General features: G+C 39.8%; 1 protein-coding gene across 1 annotated transcript; it reads left to right on the top strand.

Moving 5' to 3' along the window:
* On the top strand, positions 1-21364 carry mcoln1a (mucolipin TRP cation channel 1a). The gene is made up of 14 exons (XM_026170518.2): positions 1-176; positions 7175-7452; positions 7696-7863; positions 8792-8948; positions 10229-10310; positions 10583-10679; positions 11076-11175; positions 11455-11561; positions 17566-17715; positions 17830-17931; positions 18123-18245; positions 19238-19444; positions 19631-19761; positions 21186-21364. The coding sequence occupies exons 1-14, from the start codon at positions 146-148 to the stop codon at positions 21220-21222; spliced, it is 1770 nt and encodes a 589-aa protein (XP_026026303.1). The 5' UTR covers positions 1-145; the 3' UTR covers positions 21223-21364.
* Positions 21365-21374: the final 10 nt, after the last annotated feature.

The raw sequence follows: 21374 nt of genomic DNA, 5'->3' as shown, positions 1-21374 counted from the left end.
AGGTCACGTGCTCTGCACAGAGCGGAAACGCTTTTAGTTTTTAACCTCGTCAGTGATCAACAGTTACAGCTCCCGAGAAAGCACCCGCTTGGCGATAGGTTTAACCGTTTTCTTCACCTATTTATGTATTTTAACAGATAACTACATGGCTACGACAGGACGGAAGGACTCCTCTGGTAATGTAGCGCTAACATTTAACTACTTAATTTATCTTATCCGTAACGACTGTGGTTTTGTTTACTTTGGTTTCTAGTACACTCCCCTGCTGCTGGCTCTTTGCGAAGCGTAAATTAGCTTCAACCTGATTTTTTTGTGTTTAAAAGCTAACAGGTAATGAGTTTAAACCTGAGTAACATTGCAACCTCAGACGAAACTGTTTTTCTGCTCTGTCATCTTCTAAGTACAGCACTCAGTGTCATCAAGTGGTTTTTGTGTCCAAATGTTCCGCTAACATCAGTTCTTTTTTTTGCTCCATGACTACATATTTGAATCCTTGTTGACAAAGTGGGATTTTCCTTCTTTTGCTCCTCCATCAGACATGCAACTCGGACATGATATCATGATATACTGCATGTTTAACTCTAAAAGATTAACACAGAAGTTGTTCGGGGCGCTGTTTTAACGCAGAGCATTAAAAACCAATAAATGCAAATCAAAAACACATTATGACACAAAGAGAAAGATCTGCTGTTTTTATTAATTTTGCAACACTGCATTTAATATCTTTGTATTTTGTCATAAGTTTAGCTCGTGTGGATTCATCCTATAATGTCCTTTCTCTAAGATGTATGAACGGTGGGATTATTGGTTAATCTTGAAACTCTGGTAGTTATGTCATTGTTTTCGTTTTTAATGATGTTGATACCTTCAACTGCATGCATTCCAGACTGTAATTACTAGATTATAATAAAATTAGATGCCTTGGTACTAATTAGTAGTTATTGTGAAATCCTCCAATAAAATATCATCCATATGCAGTTTTCAACATAATAATGCCAGTGATAGTGGTCCCTCTAATCATAGTCTCAAGCTAACCTGTGAAGCAAACCTTTCTTCCAATAACTGTCTTCACATTATAGGAAGGGTATGGGGATCAGTACTGGAAGTAACAGAATAAGAAGGTGACAGTCGTAGTGTTCTTGTACATTCTTGTACTTTTGAAACTTTACTTTTTGAAAGCTGTGTGTGGACTGCAAAAGTGTTTAAAGGGAGCACAGCATTTAATTTCATTTGTTTTAAAACTTGATTTACTGACTATTTTGCAGCCAATATGAATCTGCTGATAAATGATGCACTGTTTTTATAGATTAAAATGTACAGCAGTGTATAAAGTTATTTCCAGTGAAGGAAAAGTATTACTTTGGTAATGAAGACTGTCTCCCCAAACCCAGATCAAATCCTGCACTACAACCATGAAGACCACCACCCTTTTTAGCAAACCTATGAAATCAGCATCCGAAGTCTTTCATGCATAGTCACACTGCCTCTGTCTGATAAGCTACTTACATGCATGGTTGAGTCTCTGTTTTCTGATGGATTATTAGTGTGTATAAAATGAAGTACAGCTCCAGTGAGACATGCTGATGAGAATTTTCTAACTGATAGTGAAAGTCTGTTTTTGACCTCAAGAGAAGAAATTTGACTTAACTGAAGTAACCTTTTGAGACTTTCTGACAGTGTTGAAAACTTACAGTAAGCAACAAACCTCAACGAACCTCAACGAGACACATGTTAAATATTCCTAAAATATGTATGAGCAATAACTTAAAATTAAGGATTGTTTCGCCCTCCCCTTGCTGGTGACAAGTTACTCATGTGCACAGACTGTAGTTTCAGGTTGTACATCAGACATCTTCGTGACTTCGTGTACAATATTTCTAGAACTATGATAAACTGTTGAGTTTTTCTAAGCAGTAAAATGACATTAAACTTGTTTTTAGTGGCAGCACCGTGGTGCAGTACTACCATAGTCCTCTCACAGCAAGAAGGTTCTGGATTTGAACCTGCTGACTTGCTGGAGCCTTTTTTTGTGGCATTTGCATGCTTTTCCTGTGTGTGTGGGTTCTGGACAAAGGAATGCCTATTAGGTTGTGATCCTAAATGTATCTGTAATTGTGGGTGTGAGAGCGTGGGGTTATCCACCGATCCACCCATATGACATTCCTGTAAAGAGGAAAAATGGATGGATGTTGAGTTTTTAACTTGTATTTCTTTACCTTCTAGTTTCTCACATATTTGTAACAGAACTTTGAGAGATGGCTATATAAAAAAATTAGCATATAAAACCATTATCAAGGCTTTTTCACTTCCAAAGAAGATAAACCTGAAAAAAATCTTAACCAAATGCTTAAAGTTGACAAGATGGCGCCAGTATGTTCGGCTCGCTGTCACTCCACCTGTTTTCTGTTTGCTGTTCTTGCATCGCCTCCAACTGGTGCAGAACGCTGCTGCTCGCATGCTGACCGGTTCCAAAAAGAGAGACCACATCACTCCGGTCCTCTGCTCTCTCCACTGGCTCCCAGTTGCTTTTAGGATTGATTTAAAAATTTTACTGCTGGTTTTTAAGGTTCTTAACGTTACTGCACCTCCTTACCTGGCAGAGCTTCTTAGCATTTACCGCCCCAGGAGATCTTTGAGGTCAGCAGACCTGATGCTTTTAGATGTTCCCAGGTACAGATTAAAGACTAGGGGAGAGAGGGCTTTTGCTGTGGCTGCACCCAGACTGTGGAACAGTTTACCTCCTCACATCAGATTCTCCACAAGCCTAGGAACTTTTAAAACTGCTCTTAAAACTCACCTCTTCTCATTGGCTTTTAGCAAGGTTTAACTTATTGTTTTAATTTATTGTTTTATCAGTGAGGTGTTTTATGTACTTGCGTTTTATTGTATTTTATATTTGTATTTTATTGTACAGCACTTTGGTCAGCCTTGGTTGTTTTTAAATGTGCTTCATAAATAAACTTGACTAAAGTTAAGCATATTGCTGCAGAACAAAGACCAATTTAAGTTCACTCATGGATCACTTCCTACGTGCAAAACAACCCTGAACACAGCTGCCAGTCTTTCTGTTTTCATTTAAGATTTATCCTTTAAGTTTTTTTTTATAAGTGGAAGAGTTTGATTCTTAGCCTGTGTGTGGCCTTTTACTTTGGACAACTAGACTAGATCTAAACACTGATATGAGAGATTTCCAGTTTTTGATTGATAGAAAGGCAACTTTATCAGTGTTTCTGCGAGTGCCACAGGCGACAGTGAACCAGAAGAGCCAGATATTTCTATAGATTTCTGCGGCATCTGAGATCCTGTCTTTTAAGTGTCAAATGGGATGGCTTAGTCATTGGCCTGCGCCCACTTTTGTTTGTTTGATTGCTATCTGCCATGTCAATCAATGCACTCCTACGATCATAGATATAAATGAATGCTGCCCCAGTTGTCTGCGTAAAATGTTAAGTTGTTGGATTCTTTTGGATGCTTCACATTCCTCTCACCGAGGCACGCAACCAAAGCCCGGCCTCCTTTCTAGCTGAGATAATTAAAAAACTGTTTCCATCATACTGTGCTAACACCAAATGTTCATTGGTGTGTTATTTATTTAACTTTACAGCCAAAAATTCTCACAGGTTAACTGCAGGTGTTGGTTACAGCAGGAAGTGACCCCTACAAATATGGCTTTGGTTTACTGCAGTTTACCACATGCAGATTCCATAAAATCTCCTTTTACTGTTGATTTCCTAAATTAAGCAATGTATTTTACTCAACCTTAGATATAAAAAAGCAAAACTGTGACATTTAAACTATGACATTGATTTAAATACATCTCAGATATGCTTGTCACTTGAAACAAAAGCATGCGGACTGCTCCTTTAACAGTCCAAGAAGCCATTCATCAATCACCTGTCAAAACTTTCCGCCTGCATCCATGTCAGTAGAAGTAAGACTAACAGCCGTTCTCTCCTTTTGAGGTTTCTTGTTTGTTTACTTTTGTGTCACGGGTAATTACTTGCAAAAAGAGGCTTTTCCTTTCAGGAACGGTAATCTTATAAACAAAGTGAAGGAATATTGCACGACAAACCTGGCGTTATTCCAGCTCCAAACTTTGCTGTGTAAAGTTATTTCGCTGAACTTTCTTCTTACAGGTAATGCTGACTAATACTGGACACAACAGGGTTTACTTCTCCTGTTTTACTTCCCATTTGCAAGAGACACTGCTAAGCTGGTAGTTTGCTCTGCTGACACGTCGAGAATGATTAACAGGTTTTGCCTCCCTAATTCAATCGTGTATGTGATCTTGCAAGTGATCATTTTGAGAAATAACTCATAACTGTCGATTAAAGGTCAGTAAACAGATTACGTAAAGAGTTTTAGGTTTATTGCCACCGTGTTGTTTCCTCAGTATAAAGCGAACAAACTGAATGACCCTGTTCTTTGTTCCTTTCTTTATAATAAGCAGGGTAAGCGAACCAAAAAACATGTGACAAGTATTAGCTGTGATTGGGTCACAGTGTGTGAGTGGGGCTTTTTTTTGTTTGTTTTTTTATAAAGGCAGTGTTAAAACATGATATATTGTCTTGTGGATGAATGGATAGGATTGATTTATTTCAAACATTTAAAAGAATGAAATACAATTGATCTGTATGGACATTCGCAAAACAAAAGTTTTGATATGTGCATATGCACTTAATATGGACACGTTCTTTGTATCATTTTATATTTGATATTTATTGTATAATTATCTTGTGTGTGTTTGTCTGCAGTATGTAAAAGCTGCTGATTACTGTGAACAGATGAAGTTTTATCATTTTTTTTAAAGCATCTGGCTCAGTTCAAAGTGCCGATAGAGTCAGGGGTTTTGTTAATTTGCACACGTGCACATTAACACACATTTCACTCAGCTCATCAGAGAAAAGGTTTTCTTTTAAAGTGCATTTATCTAAATTTGATATTAGATACAAGAAGTGCTCGGTCATGGAAACCCATGCCATGAAGCTCCTGGCGCAGTTTTTCTGCTGATGTTAATGCCAGAGTCAGGAGTGTGCTGGTGACATTTACGCACTATGCACCTCTGCACACAGTGACCCCACTCTGTAACTTCATGTGGTCTGCCACTTCATGGCTGAGGTGCTGTAGTTCCTCAATGCTTCCACTTTGCAGTAATACCACTTTCTGTTAATTGTGGAATATGTAGGTGGGAAGAAGTCCGTGAACTGACTTACAGTGGTGGCATCCTTTTATAGTACCACACTCGAATTCAGTGAGCTCTTTAGAGCCACCCCTTCTTTCACAAATGTTTGTAAAGACAGACTGCATGCGTAGATGCTTGATTTTAGACACCTGTGGCAACAGGACTGAAAAACCTGACACAGCTGTACCTGTCTGTCATTGATATATGCTTGCGAAACAGCTGCTATCTGTGATGTTCCAGAACTCTCCATCAGACTTACATTAAGGATTTCATGAGTGTCATAACGTCTCTTTATGTAACTTATCTGATATAACCAGTGTCATAGAAGGAAAAAACTAAACCTGACATCTTGTTTGTGTAATTTCAACTGCAAAAACCCATGACACGTAAACATCACACCACAGTGTGTTTTGCATTTGATATCAAAGCACCTTATCATCGGGCCGAGGTCAAAATCAGTGTGCCCTTACTTCTCTGTTCTTAGCCGTGGCTAACAAAGTCGGGCCAGATTTATCATCTCTTACCAATCGCAGAAACCAGATACTTGATATCTGCAACGGTCTCTTATGACTCTTTTGGGAGAGCAGTCTCTTCAGGAATATAGAGTTTCAGACTTTCTCACAAACTTTTCTATTTTTTTCTCAAGAAGGAAAAAGTGGAAAGTAAAACTACTCAATAAACCTAAACAGAGTGAATGAATCGGCGTCATTTAAAAAAAACTACGTTAGAGACTAAAAGCGCGTTGGTTAATTGAGAGCAGCATTTCTTCTTTCACATGAGTCTGAATAGACTCTGAGTTGGACAGGTTAGCTATCGTGTGATGCAGAGCTGACCTCACTGAGATAATGAGATCTGAGATAAAGAGAAAGTATTAGACACAATGAGGACTATGATGGGTTCCAAGAAAACCGTGGTGTGTTCAGGAATCTGTTTCTAGAAGTAGTCTGGGGAAGATTAAATCACATATTCCAGGAAATGATTGCAGTGTTATTCCTGAAGAGAGGACTTTTAGGCCTAGAGGTTCTTTTCAGTCACCAACATTGTAACTGTAAAATGCTGTTAAGTGGAGTTTCATTTACTCAAGCATGGACATTTTATTCAATAGTCAGAAATAACAGAAAATGCATTCATTTCCTAATTTCCTTTTACCAGTCATTTACCAATCATGCTTGGATGCACAGTCAGCCCATAAATGACTGGTCTCAGCTGAAAAAAAACTTAGATATGTGAAATTTGCTCAATTCACATGACGGCTGCTTTCCTTGCAACACGTGGTTGCAAGGAAAGCAGCCCAACTGCTTGATTGCACAAAAAGGAATTTCTGTGTTTTGCATAATTACTTCATTGCCACAATTTATCTTTGCCTTTGCCTTTTTAGCTTATCGTGATTTAAGTTTAGCAGTTAAGTTCATCTTTTTATTTCACCACAACAAGGCATGTTATCATTATAAATAAGCATCTGATATAGATTATATTAAAGTCAATAAAATGCAAAGATTTTTGCGATTATCAAAGTGTTACTGACTGAGAGGAACAAGCTGCGTTTTCAAAAATGAATAAAAAAAACAACTGCATGAAGAGTGAGTAAACTAAAGTAAGTTCAGCAGAAGTTTCCAGTAGTTCGAGAAAAACGCTGCACATGTGGGTTTACCTTTCTTAACATTGATGAATACCAGTCCTCAGATACAATGCTGTGTTATGTGAATAATGAAAACCAGACCTGAAAGATTTCACAGCATGTTCTATTGGACCAAAGTCTGCTTCAGATGTTGGATTTCAGTTCTAGTCTTGCATATATTCTACGCCATTATCAACTAACGTGTTGCATTAGTAGACCAGGTCAGTTTATTGGTAAATTACTGATACATTGGACAATATTTTTTACTGAACAACCAGGGTCTCATTGTAAACTTGTTGGCCAATTTAAAGAGTGTTTTTAAAAAGATATATTTTAGAAAAATTAAAATCTTTTTTTTTTTTTTCCCCAATCAGAGCGGGAAAGACTTCCCTCTCCGGTGACTCGCTACGGCTCCACAGACAGCAGTGGCGAGGATGACTATCAAATTAACAGTCATGACAACAACTGTAACCACCACCGGTTTGCCACAGCAGCAGGATGTCACTGGGTCCACGCTGGAGAGGAAGAGGAGGCGATTTGCAGGAAGCTAAAATACTTCTTTATGAGCCCTTGTGATAAATATCATGCCAAGGGGCGCTATCCTTTTAAACTGATCCTGCAGCTAGCCAAAATTTTTTTTGTCACCACTCAGGTACATCATATATTATACTTGGGGGTGCTCTTGATTTGGATACATTTCTGGTTCTGTACATTTTAATGGGAATCACGCTGATGATGTAGAAGTTTCAACATTCACACAAATTGAATATCAAATATGAAACATTATCTGTTTAGGGGCTGTAACAGTAACGCACCACATAAGGGTTTTTTCTTTGTCACAGCTTCTTATCGTCCTCACATCATTCTCTATACCCCGTGCCTGTTTTTGCTGCAGTTGGTGCTGTTTGGCCTCAGTAACCAGGTGGTGGTGACCTTTAAGGAGGAGAACACTATGACCTTCAAGCACATCTTCCTCAAGGACTACGATGAGTCCTCAGATGACTCCTTTGCCGTTTACACACAGCAGGACGTCTACGACCACATCTTCTACGCCGTGGATCAGGTGATAATCTTTTCTTTTTTTTTTTTAACTGAAATTTGTAACCGTTTATCTTTAAACAACTTTTTAAACAGAATTTCCTGATTAGCCACAGCATGAAAATTTTCTGCTTTATATTATTGAAGTCTCCATCATTCTCCCCAAACATGGGCTAAATTATAAGTCTATGGGAATCATTGTAGCGTGAGTATGGTTTGCTACTGTACTCGCTTTATTCCCATAGATAAACACTGAGTGAAGTTAGAAACTGATCTGCACGAATGTTTGGGTGTGTGGTCCATGTCACAGTGTCCTCCATTTAAATACCAGAATCTGAGATTCTCCAGCCAAACTTTGCATTGCAATAGATCATCAGTGCTATTCACTGCTCACCTGTTCCACACATTCAGTCTTATATACCCAAATTTGACTGTATAAATATGAAAGTAAGCCTCATGAAGTTTTATTACCATGGTTTACAAAATAAGTCGCTGTCAAGGATGTCAGCAACGCTGATTAGATCTGCACACAGTGGGTCTGACATACAGCTCACTTCCTGTTTCTCTGCCTGTGCTTTCACGTTATTTCAATGTCACAGTCAAATAAATCTATAGTATGAACGAGGCTAAAAGGTGTTGGACAGTGAAGACATTACATTATTTGGTTGATAACTAGAAGACAAAGGGCAGAGCCTACACATACAGCACGTGCATAGTTTAGTTGGTGAGCTGTAGAAAGCTGACAACATAAAATCTGACAGTTTTATTTGACTCCAGACAGCAACGCCATTCCCTCGAAGTTAAGTGTTTGACTTTCATTCTTGTATTGATTGTACTGATATTAGCTGAAAGCTAAGACCTGTGTGGCCTGTTTCTATGGAAGTTTGTATTCTCTTCACTTCATAAAACCCAGTGATAATCCTGAATTAGTCTAATCTCATCCTTTTTCCCAGTATCTGGCCTTGCCAGAGACCACAGTGGGACGCTATGCATATGTCTATGACCGTGCCGAGAATGGCAGTGCCCTCTTTCTCTGCCAGCAGTACTACAAGAAGGGACACATCGACCCCGCCAACGACACGTTCAGCATAGACCCCCGTGTCATCAAAGGTAGGCAGCGTGAACTACATTGTACAAAAGAACAGTCTGTACAGTCTGCAGAGTCCTCGCCTCTGCAGACTGCTAATGTGTGAAATTTTTTTCTCGATGTGACAAGACGTTGGTTCTGTAAAATGACAGTTCACGTTTACTGGTGGCGGGTTGCATATGAAGAGTTTTTGCCTTTGTGTACCAAGTAGTTCAGCAGAGATTTTTGTCAAACACACTCAAAGAAATGAAATCTGGGCTCCCACTTTACAACAATGCAAGAAAAATGCAGAGATTACTACAGAGAGAGAGAGACCAGATTAAAAAAAAAAAAATCTTCTATGGAAAGTGGTTAGGGGCAGGATTTCACACATATTAGAGGTCAAGCAGAGTGTGGTTATTTGCAAAAAGTCCCCAGTTGCATTTGTTGCCTGAGGTGGGCATCACAATGTGTTCTGTCACTTTAAAAGGAAAAGTCTGACTCAGAGGAGCAGCTGTATTACAGAGCAGTACATTCCCCACAGATTTCAAATAATTAAGTTAAATGACTAATGTCTTGTCATTTTTGTCAAGTCATGACTGGTCAATAGATCATAACAGGCTCAACTAATCGTATTTTGGATGTAATAATATGCAACGCAAAGAACTTTCTCTCTCCAAAGCAGAATTTGTTTATCTTGTCGACAATGCAGCTATAACTCTTTGGGATTCAGTTTCAAGAAATAAAGTGTTAAATTACAGAAAGTCTATTTTTTTTTTGTTGATTTACAGAAAACATTCTTTGTCGACCAACTATAAAAACTGAAATCTATAGTAGATTTTTTTTAAAAACAGGAACTTTTCTGTTATTTAATTGTTTAAATAACAGAAAGTAATTTAAACAATGACTTTCTGTCATTTAAACAATGACTAACAAAGTAGGTTGGTGCAGTGTACAGGAGGTCTTTATCAGCAGGGGAAGCTGTAAAGCAATACAGTTAAGTCTGAAATTGCTGTCCTCCTTTCTATAAATGATTAAAATTGAGGGCATTAAAGGGACTACCAGTCACCAGCTTTTCTTGACGTATTACATCAAACATGTGTCATAACGATAGTTCCTATTACAGAAGTTGTTGCACAGCCTAAGAGTTTCTTACTTCCTCATGCCAGTGTCTGTTTCATTTAGTTTATCAACGTTAAGAAAAAAGATTAGCAGTTGAAAAATGATGTTGTGCTTCCTGTATATAAAATAAGAAAGCAAATTCAAGTTTGACAGTAGTTTCTCAGCATGATATTCCTCTCTCTTCTTTGTTTGTAATCTTTAGAGTGTGTTGGCGTGAACCCCATGACGATCCCCCAGGGTCCGCTCACAAGCAACTACAAGAACTTTACACTCAAGTTCCACAAGTACGGCTTCATTTTTCACATGGCTTCGTTTCCTCTTTGTTGACAAGATTATCTAATGATCACATACCTCTGCAGCACACATAGACAAACAAACAAACACAAGCATGTATACAAGGACAGCGACTCAAACCCACAGAGATATGATATGAATCATGTTGTGTTTCTTGTCCTGCATGTGTGCCTCTGGTCATTCTTTTAGTCACCTTGGTTTCATTGTTAGAAATTAGATGTTTTTGTGTTCATTTGTTTGTTTTCTTTTTCTTTTAAAACAGGTTGATTAATGTTACCATAGAGTTCCAGCTGAAGGCTATAAATATCCAGACTATCATCAACAACGAGATCCCAGACTGCTACACCTTTCATATAACAGTGAGTTAAAGACTTTCAGACTCAACACATGCTTGAGCTGTCATATGTCAAGGCTAGAAAAACATTACAGGCTGTGCATTAGAATTTAGTGAGGGTGGTCTTTCCCCATACATCTACCCTTGGAAGAACCCAGAAACTATTCTAATGGTTGTCAAACCAAGTCTTTACTGATATAACTTAGGGTATCGAAGCTACAGGGGGAGGTTGTAGAATATGGGGGAAAGAGTTAAAGTGAAAACAAACAAACCAGCCTCAGCGCAGTCCATTTATGAAACCAGCCGTGTAAGTTTACTCTTTAGTTCCAGTTGACTGCCGCTCGCAAACAGGTTTAAACAGCTGCTGTGCTCGCAGGCCGAGCTGTGTGCGTCATTTAAAACCTTCTTCTCTCTTTTACAGATAGTTCTGGACAACAAGGCTCATAGTGGCAAGGTGAAGATCCGGCTAGATAACCAGGCGTCAATAAAGGAGTGCAAAGACCCGAGCATCTCTGGACAAGGTGAGAAAACAGAAAAGAAGAAGCATCTGTTAGTGGTCATGGGACTACTGTGCAAGTAGTACAGCAAGAAAAATATGATACCAGTGATGAAACTAGAAACATGTAAGCAAAGGTGTTACAAAATATCACAAAGTTGTTTCTAGTTCACAATAATGAACCAACAGGAAGTTACAATGAGTGAAGTTATTTATACAGAAGTGTGTAGCAGTAGGCTTAGACTGCAGCCATGAAGAGGAGACAGACTGCTCACATCTTTTTTTTCTCCTCTTTAACCTCCAGTTCAGACGTACGCACGTTTGGCATTTGATATTATTGTGGTTCTGATCTGCATGCTGTCGCTGGTGCTGTGTGGACGCTCCATAATACGAGGCATCATGCTGCAATGGGTAAAGAAAATCTCCAATACAACTTTACTATCACCTGGGGCCACTCACATTAGAGGAACATCAGGTTCTAAGGAAATGTCAGACTAGTAGTGAATAGTAGGTTCTAGAGATGGACCGATCCGATATTACGTATCAGTCCGATACTGACGTAAATTACTGGATCGGATATCGGAGAGAAATAAAAAATGTAATCCGATCCATTAAATATCAAAAAAGCACCTCACAAAACTTGCGACACGGCGTAACTCGGCTCATAACTGTAGCACCTGATAGAGCGGCTGTGTGTATTTGTAGCCTCGCTACCAATCCGGCATTTCATCTCCGAGGAAGTTATCCCAGAGAGAAGTAAAGCAAATGTGTAAGTTCATCTCTGTTTGTAAACCATCCCCGCGTTAAGCTTTACAACCGATATATGGAGCGACTGTCTCTTCTCTCTTCCTCCCTCTCCTGCTGCTACTTCAATCATGAAACTGATTAATGATCAGCTGATCAGCTTTTCTGTCGCGAGTCCGTCTCTCTTGTTTGTTTATCTCCCACTTCGCGCCAGAAAGAGGAAACCAGCGGCTGAACAACAGCAGCACGTTTAAGCTTGATCAGCTGTTGTTAGAATTTATTTACGATCTACACCAGGATCCTTTTCTACGTAGCTGACAGCTGGTAACTGTGCAGGGGCGGATCTAGCAAAGTTTAGCCAGGGGGGCCGATAGAGCATGAACAGGGAAAATGGGGCACAAAGACATACTTTTCTTTCTTATTCTCATTTAAAATGTCTAGCTTTTAATAAATAATTATCCGAATCTTACACCCAAAGTTTTAATCTTATGTAAAATATATAGAAGTCCATTACTGTATATAGTAACTATTAAGTCTAATATACCCTAGTAAGCTATAGTACCTTTTCCTTTGGGAAGGCTGTGCAGTCTGCAATTCTGTTGAAGAAAGATGTTGAATCTATTTACTTATTCTTGAAAAATATTTTATTTCTGTGCATTTTTTTTCCACACTGCATCAAATTAAAGTTGATTATGTCAATTAAGCATCATGAGGTGGAGGGTGGTTCCCTATTTCTTTTATTTTTTATTTTTATTTTTTATTTTTTGCTGGGAGTTTTAGAGCCCTATTAGTTAGGTTGCTTACTAGGGGTGCAACGATATTCGTATCGATATTGAACCGTTCGATACAGTGCTTTCGGTTCGGTACGCATATGTATCGAACAATACAAAATTTGTAATTTATTTTATCAACTTTCCTTCTGACGATGCTGTCTGTGTTGAGCGCTCAGTGAATCTGCGTTCGACTACTCTGCCTAGGCTGCACTGTGGAGCGCAGATCCACTGAGCGTTCAACACAAACAGCAGAAGGAAGAGCGCAGGGCAAGCTAGCAAGACAGAAGTTAAGCTCTCCTGGCAACATGGCAAATTGAACCTCCCCCACCCTCATTCAGATCTGGCGTTTGGAATTATTTTGGTTTTCATGTGAGGTATGACCCTGAAGGTAAGCGCGTCATGGACTAAAGTAAAACAGTATGTCGGATGTTCCACGCAATGCTCAATTACATGGGTGGGAGCTAGTGTGTTAGCGCAGTTAGCTCGTTAACGTGTTGGCCGTCTAGCCCCACGCAGGGGTAGCCGTTAACGGAGATTTGCCGTGTTGTGGCGTTAACGTCATTTCAACGAGATTAACGCTGACAGCACTAGTGGGAACACAACGAATATGACTGCACATTTACGCCGACATCATCCTAGTGCAAAGACAAGTGGAAGCAGACAAAAACAACAAGCATGCTACAAACTTTACCCGAGTCATTTAGACAGCCGTTAGCACATGATTCTCCTTATGGGGACCTGATATGTTTAATATTGTGGCGAGCTCAGACAAGGAGGAGACGGAGGTAACGTTTGGTCTCGCTCTCACATCTGCAGAAGAACACTCCCGCTAGCTAACTGCTCAGCGCGGCAACCGCACAGCAACAACATCAACAACACACAGGGCACCCTCTGACCCCGGAAGGACACACCGTCGCAGCGAGAAGGCGTCACCCGTCACTATGGCAACATAAACAAAACATAACTGTACAAACAGAACCCCGAACAGCCCTGACCCGCTACATAGCCCCCCACCTAAGGGGTCAGTCGTCCCCGACGACCCCATTGCCCCACACAAAGTCCTGCAAATGTCCAGGTGCCTTCTTTTGGCGCACCGGCCGGTCACGACCGGCGGGGGAAAAGTCACTCGGGTCAGAACATGGGGTGCCACCATCATCCCACTTCTGACACCAATGTGGCGAGCTCAGACAACGAGGAGACGGAGGTGTCGTTTGGTCTTGCTTCCCGTGAGCTAGCCAGGGAGCACAGCCGTTTATTGAAATCTGCAGAAGAACACTGCCGCTAGCTAACTGCTCAGCGCGGCAACCGCCCAGCAACAACAACAACACACAGGGCGCCCTCTGACCCCGGAAGGACACACCGTCGCAGCGAGAGGGCGTCACCCGTCACTATGGCAACATAAACAAAACATAACTGTACAAACAGAACCCCGAACAGCCCTGACCCGCTACAATATGCTGCTGAGAATATAGCCCAGAAGAAGCGTATAGTATAGCTTTTATTTTGGAAAGAGACATTTCTCTGTAATAAACTCTCTTTTCCAAAGATGAGTGATTCCTCAATCAGATACAGCGCTCGCAAAATCACTAGCTCGACGTACCGTGGCTAGCGATTTTTCCAGTCGGGCTACCAAAATCTATCTCTGCCCTGCCCGTCGGGCTATTGTAGGAAAAATATATGTCAATGCTTTTGCATTCTTTCAGAAATGTAGCTGGGTAATTATGTCATTGGCATCGGTGAGCCACTGTCAATATGTGACATATTGAAATCGCGTTTGAATTTGCGCTTGTTTTTTTGCTTTCACTTTGCAATCGTGCGAACTGTGTATAGATATAGAGAGCGACAGCACTGATCTGTGAGTGATGATAATTTGCGCACCAATTCCTCTGACATCGTCTTATTAATCGTTAGCTTACTATGCAAACATGACAAGTGAAATCTCCCGCAGCAAGCTTAAACATGTGAGAGGTTGATCGCGCAGAGAATCGCTGACCGTTATGTGTGTGTGTGTGTGTAAAAGCAGCAGGATATATATTTTAGTTCTGCTGAGCCAAATAAGACAGGTCAGGGTGAAGAAGTGACAGCCAAAGAAAAGCTTACCACAAAACTGAAAAGTTATGACAAATCAGACTATAAGGCAAAAAGAAAGTGCAGCTTTATGGTTTCATGGACAAAAGAATTTCTGTGGCTGCAATATGACGAGCTATATAACTGGGGCTGCACATAAGTGGTCCGCAGGTGCGCATTCGCTGTCAAAAAAACCCCCCAAAAAACTGCGCACAAGATATGAAGTTGCAACGCATGTTTGCATACATAAGATTTTCTGGAGGACAGACATTTGTTTAAGACTCTTAAAGATGTCGAAGAAGCTCCTTTAAGCAATTACTTTGGTGTTCCTCTACCTCCAAAGAAATGTCAGAAGGAGTCCGAACCACAAAAGAAGCGCGTATTCTCGGAAAAGTGGTTGCAGGAGGTGAGCTGGCTTCAAACAAATGATGAACGCACAGAGATGTGGTGCGGAATCTGCCGTGAAAATCCCACTCTAGCGGACAAAAACAGTGCTTTTTATATGGACGCAAACGCGCGTTGCAACTTCTTATCTGGTGCCCGTCTTTTATTTTGACAGCGAATGCGCACATGCGGACCACTTATGTGCACCCGTGTAAATAACATAATGTTCTGCCGGGTGTGTTGTTGGTTTTCTCTCGATTTCTGAGTCGACAAGCGCCTTTGTTACTGGGACCAGTCATTTTAAGAAAGGCCCCCATTAGAACCATGAGAAATGCAAGAAATGCATTATTGCTCAGTCTGCAATATCTTTCCCAGAACAAACACCAATTGCAAATAACATACTAAAAATAAACCTGAAAAATCTGTTTAGAACAGCGTACTATGTTGCAAAGAGTGAACTAACACTGGCAAAATTTAGCAGTCTTTGCAAACTTCAAAAAGCAAATGGCCTCGATCTTGGTTCCACTTGTCTCTTACCCGTGGCTTCAGTGGAAATTTCAAATTCAGGATCTGACACAGACTGATTCATGTTCTACACAGTTCTTACAAGTTCATAGAAATTTCTGTTCAATTAGAACCAAGTATTTGAGTTGATGATTGTAATTTTTATACAATGTTGTAATTTGTTTTTCAACAATTTTTTGATTAATGTTTTGTTTCCTTTACAATATTATACATTAAAGTATAATATTGTAAAGGAAACAAAACAAGAAACAAAACATCAATCAAAAAATTGCTCTCTTTTTTTATTCGGGCTACTTACATTTATTTTGGGCTACCAAAAACTGAAGAGTCCCTGCCCGAAGGGCTACCAGGGATTTTGAAATTTTAAGAGCCCTGAGATATATTTCTTTTTTTAATTACTTTTGTTTCAGCAACATTAAATTTAAAAACTGTACTTTTGAGTTAAAATATATATTTATAATTTTAATAAATGACAAATTAAAAAGGCATGAACATTTTTTTTTTTTTTTTTTTGTATCGAAAAAATATCGAACCGTAACACCAAAGTATCGAACTGAACCGTGAATTTTGTGTATCGTTGCACCCCTATTGCTTACTCTTTAAAATACCAGAATAGGGAGGATGGTGCAGGTTTAAGTTTATTAGATTGATCAGTATTGCTGAACTATGAAATATTTTGCGTGCAGTGCATTTTTTGCATACAGGTATAACAGAATAGCTTCAGTGGGGTTTTTTTTGTTTGTTTTTTTACTTGAGTATGAACTTATACAAAAAGCAGCAAGATATAAAAAAAAAAACGGGTTTATTGATTAAAAAACACACTATATCGGATTCATATTGGTATCGGCAGATATCCAAATTTATGATATCGGTATTGGACATGAAAAAGTGGTATCGTGCCATCTCTAGTAGGTTCTCATTCTAACCTTTAAATGTTTTTCTTGAATAATTTTGTGAAAGCTTATAGTAGCCTGACTGGGGATCCATATTGTATTAGGGATGAGTTTCAGTAATTGATTTATTGATTAAAATCGATTTTAGCTTTAACAAACCATATCGATTCATTAAAATCCTGAATCGATTTTTAAATATTAATATATTTTGCCAGAAACGCCAGAATCTCAGGTTAAACCTCACAAAACGATTTCAACAACCACCAAACAGCTAAAATAGCAAACGAGAGCAGGTAAACAGATTCCGTAAAAAGATGTGAACACAAAGCGTGGACCCGACGCATCAGAATCCGTGAGATGTTGGCTTTCTCACCCGGCGCCACGTACGATTCCGATTCGTACAGAGCTCTCTCTCTCCCTCTCTCAGTTTAATTTGAGAGCAGTTTCCCATCTAAAAAGCTAAATTTTCTGCATTTTTCACTTCCTTATTACCCAACAGTCTACCGTTGTGTACAGCACTGTCGGCCACTGTTTAGGTTTTTTTTTTGTTTGGTTTGGTTTGGTTTTTTTTTATGACTTCCGACAAGAAAGCCTCATTTCTGCTGTTCAAAACCTGTGTAACTTTGCTCTGCTTCACTTCAGCAGCATCAGGTTCATATACTGAGTCATGGTTTTCTTCCGTTTTTGTTCTACTGCAGAATATTTTCAAAGTTGTCTGCTATAAAAAGTCAGGCCAAGAAAATCTCCTTCATGTTCTTCTGTGTTTTTTGCTCACTTACTTTGACACAAACGCATCTGCTGTGATGCTCACACCTCTGATGAAGTGTCAGTACTGATAAATGATCAGAATTATAATATTTCTGACTGTTTGAGGCAAAATTTCCCGATTTAAATCGAATCGAAATCGTGGCTCGAATCGATTTGGGACCTTGCGAATCGGAATCAAATCGATTCTAAAAGTCAGTGACGATATTGTATTCTACTGATGTGTGTAAACATGGCTAATCTCTCTTTCTCTTTGCTCTGCAGGAGTTTGTGAAGTTCTTTAAGACGACGCTAGATCGTAAAGTGTGCTGGGGAGACCGGCTTGAGTTTATTAACGGCTGGTATATCCTCCTCATCATCAGTGACATCTTCACAATCACTGGCAGTTTCATCAAAATCGGCATCGAGACAAAGGTCTAATATCAGCTTTAGTTTTGGGGGGTTTTGTTTTAGCGTTGACACACATTAACATGTACATGTAGTCTTAGCTTTTTTTAAAAGCCGATTCCTTTGGGTTTTTCCCAACAGAATATATCCTCCTATGACCTCTGTGCCATCCTATTGGGAACCTCCACTCTCTTAGTGTGGGTGGGAGTCATTCGCTACCTCACATTCTTCCAGAAGTACAATGTAAGTTGCAGATGTGCTGGTGCACAGCTTCTGATAACATTTTTACATGCTGCTGATTTAATAACTTGTGAGAAAGTGAGAAGTTCCTCCTGTGGGTTGATGTAATGTAGAAAGCCATTTAATTTAGTGTCTCTGGGCTCTCTCACACTGTAATTTGATCTGTGTTGTGTTTCTGCACCTCCCTGCTGCAGATCCTTATCGTGACACTTCGAGCAGCTTTCCCCAATGTTATTCGGTTCTGCTGCTGTGTGGCTGTCATCTATCTGGGCTACTGCTTCTGTGGCTGGATCGTCCTGGGACCATACCATGTCAAGGTGAATTAAATGTGGGAAAAACTCAATGTCAAAAACTTGTTTCCACTCCTTGGAATTTTAAGTTTTCCTTTCGAAGTTTTAGTTCACTTGCACCGACCAGGGATAACATTATGACCACTCACAGGTGACGTGAATAACTGATAGTGGGTGGGATATGAATGTTGATGCAGTAGAAGCAGGAAAAATGGCAAACTGTAATGAAAGAAGGTGTCTTGGTCTCGTGAATGACATCTTTTTTTTCACATCTAGTTGCTGGCCGGGTGTGTGTGCGTCACTTACCTGGGGAACACCTGGCACCATGATTTAAATGTGCCAGGTGTTTGCCTTTGCCTTATTCTCACTATGAGAATAAGGCAAGGCTGACGGAGGCAGTGTGATGTTTGGGCAATGTTCTGCTGGGAAACCTTGGGTGGTGCCACAAAGCAAACAGGGTTCAGGAATGAGTTTGAGGTGCTGGCTTGGCCTCCAAATTCCCCCTATCTCAACCCAGTCCAGCATCTGTGGGATTTGCTGGAAAAACAAGTCTGATCCATGGAAGCTCCGCCTCAAAACTTAAAGGATCTGCTGCTAACATCTTGGTGCCAGATACCAGCGCACATGTGCTGGGGTCTGGTGGTGTCTTACCAGGTCAGGGCTGTTTTGGCAGCAAAAAGGAGAACAGCACAATCTTAGGCAGGGGGTCATGACGTTATGTCTGATCGGTGTATATGAGTAAATGTGAACACACAAAACGTGCCTATTTAAAAAAAAAAAATTTTAGTAGGCCACACAAATGCCATTCAGCAATAATATCTAAGTTGTGTAACAGAGAAGATAATTAAACAGTTTTGGACTTCCTTCTTTCTTTCGGACATTTCTCCGTCCACTGAGTAAATCAGTGGAACAGAAACATGAACTACAGTTTATTCTGACTTTTAAACTGCTTTCAAAAACTTGACCTTTTCTCTTAACTTTGATAATTAAAATACCTTTTTTAAAATATATATTTACAGTTCCGCTCTCTGTCCATGGTGTCCGAGTGTCTGTTCTCCCTCATTAACGGCGACGACATGTTCGTGACGTTCGCAGAGATGCAGGAGACCAGTTCTCTAGTGTGGCTGTTTAGCCAGGTTTACCTGTACACCTTCATCTCCCTCTTCATCTACATGGTGCTGTCTCTGTTCATCGCTCTCATCACAGGAGCGTACGAGACCATCAAGGTAGGAAATCGCTGCCTATAAAAAGGATCCGTTTATTTACAATGTGTAGAATCACTCAGTCTGCATTACAAAGAACTCACCGTAGCATCCAAACTGTTGCTTCTGTATTTACTGTGGACTACAAATAAAGAGCAGAAAAGTAACAGTAGTGTCTTTTTTTTTTGTTGTTGTTGTTGATTTCCACAGCATCAAACCCAAGAACCAATCCACATAACAGATCTGCACGCCTTCATAGCAGAGTGCACAGATGCACCGAATTCTGGGAAGTTCAGAGGTTTGGAGACTTCACCTTGCTCCTTCTTCTGCTGCTGTGACAGGTGAGTGAGTCTCCTGTGACCCCCCTGAAAGCTTAAACATATACATTAAATTAACATAATGCTACATTTCTAAAGACCAAAGCAGATAAATGCGACAGCGGGCTTTATTAAACAACCACAAAACCTGTGAAGTCTGACTCCCTAATTTAAGCTGACAGCACAAAAATATCAACCTCACAATTATGTCGCAAAGTAAGTTGATTACATTTTTGGCTGCTGATGAGGAGAAAAAGAGAGAGAAAGACGATATTTCTCTACCATTTATACTGGTGTTAATTATCAGGCTCTGACCAAGCACACTGGAAGGAAATCAGGTCATTTTCTCTTTCCTCACTTTTATACATCCTTTGTCCTATTTACATCTAGTTCTCCTGGTATCCTGTTCTCATGTCTTAGTCTTTCCAAACACATATTCAAATCAATTTTGTTCATATAGCACCAAATTTACTCAACAGTCACCTCAAGGTGCTTTAATTGGTAAGATAAAGACACTAAAATAATACAGAGAAAACCCCGACAACCAGATGACCCCCCCCCCCCCCCATGAGCAAGCACTTTGGCGACAGTGGGAAGGAAAAATCCCTTTTAAGAGGAAGAAACCTTCAGTAGAACCATGCAATGTGAACAGAGAGAGGAGGTGAGGTAATCAAAGTGCAAACAGTAGTTACTTTGTTAAATCCCAACTACTGTTTTTTTATGATCTTAGTCCCAGGGATGGGGGTTTAAATGTTTAAGAGTCCTCCTCCTGATATGTGTGTGTTTCAGGTTTGTGCTGTGCCTCCTTTTATAGATGAACACTTCCACAACGAATAAACCTTTGCTTCATAGGTTATAGCTCAGGAACAAGATAAGAAGGCACAAATTAGAGACATAAAAAAGCCTGAACACATATTTAACATTAAAAGAAATGCTTAGTTTGGCCAGCAGAGGGAGCATATTTAGGTCCTTAAAATCCTTAAAATGATCAGCACTGAAAAAGACGTAAAGTTGCATACATGATTATGAACACACCAATATTTTATCCTTAATTTTAAAAACATAATACAGTTTTCAGCTCGATTTTTTTAAAATAACATAGTGCAGTGGTTTACCTAATCACCTAACACGCAACCTAACCCGGTTCAGGTTCAGTCCTGGGAAGAGACACGGATGCCTTTGGAGTTTTTGGGAATGACAACCACTGTAAAAATAAATATTTAAACCAAAAATCTGCTAAATCAAACATTCCTGCTGTGGTGAAAGTTGCTTTCTTACAATACTCTACATCATATCATGTCAAAAATGCGTCCGTGAATATCGTGTTGTTTTTGTTAAAATTGTTAAAATATGTCCCGTAAATATTACCATAAGAAACTGTAATTACAGAGATAATAATATTAAACATCCTAACTGTAGTAAGTCATCAAACCTTATTTTCCCCTCAGAACAACCACGTATGAAGATGTCCTGCTGGTGAACTGAAATCAACCTCACCAATCTCTGAAACCTCACTAGCCTCCCCTGCTGACCAGTGGGGCACACTGCATCCACCCAACACCCGGTGTCTCCGTGTATCTGGGTCAAACCAAACGACTGTTCCAAAGTGGGAGTTGCGATTGGCTGGAACTGCGCTC

Source organism: Astatotilapia calliptera, chromosome 6, assembly GCF_964374335.1.
Source record: "Astatotilapia calliptera chromosome 6, fAstCal68.1, whole genome shotgun sequence".
In the NCBI taxonomy this organism is placed as follows: domain Eukaryota; kingdom Metazoa; phylum Chordata; class Actinopteri; order Cichliformes; family Cichlidae; genus Astatotilapia; species Astatotilapia calliptera.
Note: the sequence above shows the minus strand (reverse complement) of the source record. Positions and strands in the feature narration are given on the sequence as shown.